This window comes from Pocillopora verrucosa, chromosome 11 (genome assembly GCF_036669915.1).
Source record: "Pocillopora verrucosa isolate sample1 chromosome 11, ASM3666991v2, whole genome shotgun sequence".
NCBI lineage: Eukaryota > Metazoa > Cnidaria > Anthozoa > Scleractinia > Pocilloporidae > Pocillopora > Pocillopora verrucosa.
In genome coordinates, this window is record NC_089322.1 from 8,945,740 (window position 1) to 8,952,290 (window position 6,551).

At 37.1% G+C, this 6,551-nt stretch overlaps 1 protein-coding gene across 1 annotated transcript; it reads right to left on the reverse strand.

Annotated features, from left to right (window-relative positions):
* Window positions 1–2,664: 2,664 nt before the first annotated feature.
* On the reverse strand, window positions 2,665–4,995 carry LOC136284091 (uncharacterized). The gene is made up of 4 exons (XM_066173904.1): window positions 4,981–4,995; window positions 4,441–4,532; window positions 3,389–3,599; window positions 2,665–2,768 (listed from the first exon to the last, which is right to left on the reverse strand). Exons 2-4 carry the CDS (start codon window positions 4,510–4,512, stop codon window positions 2,737–2,739), a joined length of 315 nt encoding a protein of 104 aa, XP_066030001.1. The 5' UTR covers window positions 4,513–4,532; window positions 4,981–4,995; the 3' UTR covers window positions 2,665–2,736.
* Between the last annotated feature and the right edge of the window lie 1,556 nt (window positions 4,996–6,551).

Genomic DNA, 6,551 nt, shown 5'->3' on the forward strand with positions numbered 1-6,551 from the left:
GGAATTATTGTTTCTACGTTGATTGAAACCGAGGCTGTGATTGGTTGATTTAAACTACAACTTTGAGTGTGATTGACCAATTGCACTGTCAGATGACGAAACGTCCGATAGCAACTTGACAAGTGAATTAGTGGAAAAAATGAGTACCTACAGCATAAATGCATAGTTTAAAGATAATTAACACTATACATCTAGGAAATGAAAAAAATAGGAAACGAGTAAATATGTATAAGAAATCAACTAACATGTTAAAAATGAATAAAAGTCAAAGAATAAATACGAAACTGGCCACATTTTCTAGGACGAAAGAAGCGAATGTCGATAATGGGGTTTTGATAAAACAACAAAAGTCCAGCAATGAAGCCCTACAGGCAACAGGCAACAGAGAAAAGGGGAAGAGAAAATAGGGAACGGTGAAGAGAGAACAGGGAACAGGGAACGGGGAAGAGAAAAAAAGAGAACGGCGAACAGAGACCAGGGAAGGAGGAACAGAGAATGGGAAATAGGAAACGGAAAATAGGAAGCGGAAAACAGGGAACGGAAAATAGGGAAAGGAAAATAGGGAAAGGAAAATAGGGAATAGGGAACGGGGAACAGTGAACGGTCAATAGAGAACAGGAAACAGGAACGGAGGAACCGAGGAACGGGGAACAGGAAACAGGAGACAAGGAACGGGGAACAGTTGATAGGTAACGGGGAATAGAGAACGAGGAAAGGGAAATAGAGAATGAGGAACGGAACGCGGACAATGGAGAACGAAGAACTGCGAAGAGGGCAATAGGAACAGGAAACGAGGAACGGAACCGAAAGAGCAAACAGTTTAAATCGGCTCTTCGGAAATGTGAGAGATATGGTTACTTCATATAACTGATGTGGCGTTCCCAGTCACCTCAAGTAGCATGTTAGGTTTGGTAGTTGTTCTTCTCCCTTGATTTTTTGTTTTTGCTTTTGTTTTTGTTTTTTTGTTTTTGTTTAGTTTTTTTCCTTCTTTATTTATTCGTTTTTTCCCCTTTTTTTAAGTCTGTTACGTCGCCTAAATTCATTTGGGAAATGGATTTCAGTATTTTGTGCGCAGTGCACGACATTTGAATGTTATTAACGAATTTTTGCTTGCCTTAGCACCAAAAAATCCATTAAAAAGACACACAGGCTTTTCTTGTTGCCTGTCATTACTTAAGAAATCTCCATACTAGAGTTATTATTCAGCTCACGATCCATTGTAAAACTGGAAAAACGCCAGTTTTCCGATGCAAACGAAATATTCGATTTAATTTAGAGTTTTATCGCTGGAAGATTATAGTGAACCTAAGGACCAGTGCAGAAAATTTGCTTAAGATAAAGTAGACTTTCGAAGATTATTTACTTTTTTGCGTCCATTTTGAAATCACTGATGATCCTTGCATTCTGATTGGCTCTTATTGGTGTGATGTATTCACGAAATCAGAGAGGTGGAAGACAAAGTGAAGGTGTAAGACTTACTTACATAGTAAAACTATTGATTTTTTTCATGTGCGCTGTTTTATTAGGAACCAGCGAAGTTTACATGGGATAAATTTTGGCCGCGGTAAAATGGCAGATTTGTTGCTAAAACTATAATTGGTTATAACAAAGTTCAGATCTAGCGCACGCACACATTAGAGGTATTATAAATAACGATACACTAAGCAACTTTATGCCATGATCGACCACTAATAGAATACAGGTGACCGTTAAATAAAGAAGAAAATAACCGTTATTAATTATAAAACAAATTCGGGACTTAAGCAACCGACCGCTTTATACAGGGTGACCTCTTTAATATGGTGTTGCTCATACAGCCAACAAAGTTAAGAGCGTAACAGACTGGAGGCTAGCCCTGTTGGTCGCAAAGGAACGTTTTTGCCGTAAACTTATAATCAAGTTATTCGAGCACAGGAATTCGAACTCCCAAGTGAAACGGAAAATGATTAGAGTTTTTGAGGATTCGAGTTATCGGAATTGGTGCTGGATTTCAGCTATGCCCAATCAACTGTCATTATGTACATTTGGTTTGTTTATTAAGAGCTTTTTGTTTTTGTTTGTGTGTTGTTGTTTTTTTTTTTTGTTTTTTTTGTTTTCTTTTTGTTTTTTAGAACGTTAATTTAAGGAAGTTTGGCTAAATTTATTACGTTTCCATAGATGATGATATGACGTTCGTATCAATCGCGATTGAAGGTTGGGACGTGTCAATCAGCTATGTTCTGACACTTTGACGTTGATCCACCAATGATTTTGGTTCAAGATAGAGAAGCCAGGGTTAATCTGAGTCAAGGGAAAGTAAAATTAATTCGAGTTAACGTGGATTTGGAGTTAACCGAGTTTCCGTGTTCGAGTAAGTTAATAATAATTATATGACTGGGAAAACGAAGTCCGAGGAAAATTGGATCCAGTTCGAGTTAAGGAGGGGGGGGGGGGGGTGAAAGTCGACCGGGCGTAAGTTAGCCGGTTCGTACTGTATTCATGGCTCTTTGTTGAGAAAAATGAATCAATTATAAAACATTTAGGTGTAATTTTAATTAGCCACTGTTTATCTCATCTCCTGAAATAATTTTCATAATAAGAGGAAATTTGTGTGACAAACACCACGAGACACTATAACATTTGAAACACCCTTTAATACTTTCAACAAGTACTAATACTTTTACCCTGATTAATGACTACAATTGTATTTTTCGCTCAGAAGAACCTAGGGCTAGCACCTTCGTTCTGTTACCGTGGTCACATCCTGTTTTTGACGCATTTATCAAACTCTGAAAATAGAAAAACAAAAGTCCAATATATAATACAGTTCTTGCGTTCTTTTAATTGTAAAAAATAAAATAAAATAAAACAAAATCAAAACAAGCAGGATTATGATCAAGAGATATTCGACGAAACAACTGAGATGTTGTTTTGTTCAATGATAATAATTACATGATACCCCAAATGAGGCACTTCGATATTCTAATAACCCCCCTCTTTGGCAGGTAATGAGCAGTCAATTTTCTACGGACCTACTTTTGTATGCTCTATTGGCGACGACTGTTCCTCCTCAGTTTCCCCTGAAAAGCATGTGATCCCCCACCCCAAAAAAATTATACCAGAGCCCTCCTCCCTCTCACCAGGCGACTAATAAGGAGTCGTCCCTAAGGAAGTTGGAAGTACGAAACCAAATTTTTGTCATTTGGTTGATTATCGTTAAGGCGCGCCAAAAATAATTATATTCTCTCTTCTGCTCGCATCCTCGTTGAAAAAAAAAAAAATTAAGAAAGGTCGGGGCAAAAATATCTTTGCAAGAAGATGATGAAAGGGAATTACAAAAGTGCTCAACATGATGACTTGTTTTTAAAGTACTATTGCAGATTACTGCTAATTCAGCTCAACCTCTTACCATCGCATCGGCATTCTCTTCCTCTTTTTGAAATTTTTATCGTTTTGAACCTCGCAACGTAACCAACATTGCAATGGGCAATCTGCACGGGACAAAGGTCTTCACAGAAGTATTCGCCTTCACCAACACAAGTACACTCCTTACTGCAATCGGAAGTGTATAGCTTCGTATTTTTATCCCACGCTTCCTGGCCATCGGGACTCACACAAGACTGAAAAACAAATCAATAGTTTATAAGTCACTCAATCTTATGCATAATCTTTTCGTCAAAGTCCACCATTAGGCAATGAATCGGTCACTCTACATGTCACACTAACAGCATAGTGTGACACCGTGACTCCTGTTATAGATCTTTGCTTCTATGAGTTTCGCTCCAGTTTTAATGCACGGCCATTGAAGGCTGTTAATTAAATTTGTTGCCACGATAGCACCTTGCTTGAGAAGGTTTTACAAACAAAAATACTTCTGATGTGGAGGAAAAAATGATTGGGGGGAATTCTGATTATTACTGACTTTTTTTCCTAAAACCTTTAATCACCAAAGACAAACAAACAAACAAACAAAAAAACAACAGCAACAAACAAACAAACAAAACAATGAACACAGATTAAACGAATATTTTACCTTGTGGGGGTGTTTGAGGATTTTGGTTGTGTCACATTTACCTGATGCCCCCAATAAGAATCTGTAGTGTTTTCAATTTTCCGTACTCCCCCATAGCAATAACTGATCCCCCTCCATTCCCCCTGAGACCCATGTGACCCCAACAAAATCCCCCCCATCCACCCCCGCCGCCGTAGGCGACAAATAAAGGCCGGTTCTTGTAAGAATATTTTACCAAAAAGTGTAAACGGTTGAAAGCGAAAAACGAGAAGTTTTTGGCGTGTACCGGAAAAAAATAAACCTCTTGCTTTCCGTTTTCAGCTTATACGAAACTGTTTTACATTAGCAGTGGCCGTAAGCAGGGTATCTTGTTACTTTTCTTCCGGATTAGTTGAGTAGTAAAGGAAAAACAGTAATATTCATATGCCTTAACTTTCTAAAGCAGTTACCTGTTTGCCAAGAATGGCAGTAAACATGTAGAAACCGAGGAGGGTAATGATCAGCCCCTTCGCACAAGCCATGCTGTAGATTTTTCGTAAAACTGTAAAATTAAAAGGATGAACATAAAATCAACGTTTTTTCTTATCTTTATCCCTCGACTTATTTCTTACCCATTTTCCTAGGAAAACCTGATGGTGAATGAATGTCGAAAGTAAACAAGTTGAACATATCTTTGAGCACACATGCGTACTTAAAAGATTAGTAGACAGGGCTCATCGAATTCAAAATTTACCTAGAGCTGAAAACAATTAACTGGCATTCCCTTACTTGTTTTGGCAGTTTTTCCCCAAAAAAAAAAAACAAAAAAAGCAAAAAACAAAAGCAAAAAAAAAAAAAAAAAGTCTCTCTGAAAGGAAAGCCTATTCCCTAACGATGCGTGGAATTCAGAACGCCACGGGCAATTGGACGGCTGTGTTGACACGCGAGTTTCTAAAATCAAAGGGGAACATAAAAAGGGATGAAACAGTCTGAAAAGAGTAGTTTTGTACCTGATTGGAGCCAACTTGTTCGTCACCCAAGACTTCGAGAGAAAGTGAATGAAAAGATCTTTGAGCTCCAATAAGAATTAGAATTCCATAATTAGTTTATACGTGTAATGTTCCCTTATTCGGATGTAGACACTGTTTCTAGAATACTAATATTTAAATTGTTTATTAGGGCTTCATGCTTAGATAATGAAAGCAATTTAGAACCCTATTGATTTGGTTTCTTCAAAACAAAAGCAAAATGCATGCCTACCTTTTGCGAAGTAGAGTTGGACAAAGGAGTTTATACATTCTAAGGTTGATGTTATAGGTGAAAAGAGAAAAAAGAAATGGAGTTTTTCATATGATTAATTTGTAAGAAATTTTAAATAGCGTTTTATAACCAAGAGTGAGTTTGAGTGAGGTTGAATAAACAAATAATACTAAGTCCTGATAAAATAAAACCTATTAAAGAAATTGATGAAAAGCCGTATTCTTGTTTCGGGATAAAATCGGAAGTAACTTTCACCAGTTTTTACTTATTTTTTTTCTTTATAGCTTTAAACTGCGTAGCTGAGTAAGATGTTAAAATTCGATCTTGGATGCGTAATAGGTTGTTGTTGCTTGGCGCGTATTATTCTCTTTGGGGGAAATTCGTTTAATTTTTACAGATGGGGGTGTAAATTTTTCTTCTTTAATAAACGAATGACAAAAGAAAATGCAATGAAAATGCTCTCCAAATTTCGAATCCAAAAAATCCGTCAATTAGCATTTCCAATACTTTGCATCTTGGTTTCATATCGCCGTGAAGAATACGGAATGTTCTAAATTTTCACTTTGAATCACTCGGTTATATCCCTGCCAGCTTTCTTTTATAAGTTGCAAGAGAAGCTTGCAAAGTTATCAGCGGAGCTACTTTAAAACATTTGAAAGGTGCCGTTTTTTAATCAATTTTGTCACGGATGCTTTTTCTCTCGTGACCATGGTAAATGTATTTGCTGAAAAACATCCAACCAACCGGTAGGTCCTCCCAAATGAAATACTTTTCAGCAGAGTAAAGTTGCCGAGTAACAACAGAAGGACTGGTGCCGAGTAATTGTGTTGTCAGTTAAATGATAATCGTTATACTAGTTAAAGTGCCATTTTTTTTTAAATCGGACTGTTCTCCAAATTGTGTTCGTTTTTTAAACCCATGCTAAGTATCCTTTAAGTATTCTTTTCGAAATAAATGATTTATGTGTGGATAAAAAATAAATAAATAAATAAAAAAAAATAAAACTTGGTAAGCCAGGATTCAGCGTATATTCATCGTGAATAAAGTACGGCATAAGAGATAATGATGACGAGTTTAAAATAATGCAATGTAAAATCTGAAACCAAGAATTTCGCCCTCTATGCCCAGTTGTTCACAGGGCGGATAACGCTATCCAACGGGAAAATCGCTTTTCAAGGGATAAACAGGCTAGGCTGTTCATCGAATAGAGATTTATTCAATGGGGGCCTGGTAAAAAAGCTCATGTTGTGCTTCGTTTCAGCGGTCGCCCCTCCAATGGATATGATAAACTTCAGCGGAAATCTGGCACTAGTCTTGTCGA

Coding starts and splice junctions, on each gene's coding strand:
- LOC136284091 (XM_066173904.1), bottom strand. CDS start 4,512: ATGGCTTGTGCGAAGGGGCTGATCATTACCCTCCTCGGTTTCTACATG. Junction 3,600..4,440: donor CTGCCATTCTTGGCAAACAG/GTAACTGCTTTA, acceptor TTTGTTTTTCAG/TCTTGTGTGAGTCCCGATGG. Junction 2,769..3,388: donor AAGAGAATGCCGATGCGATG/GTAAGAGGTTGA, acceptor TTCTATTTTCAG/AGTTTGATAAATGCGTCAAA.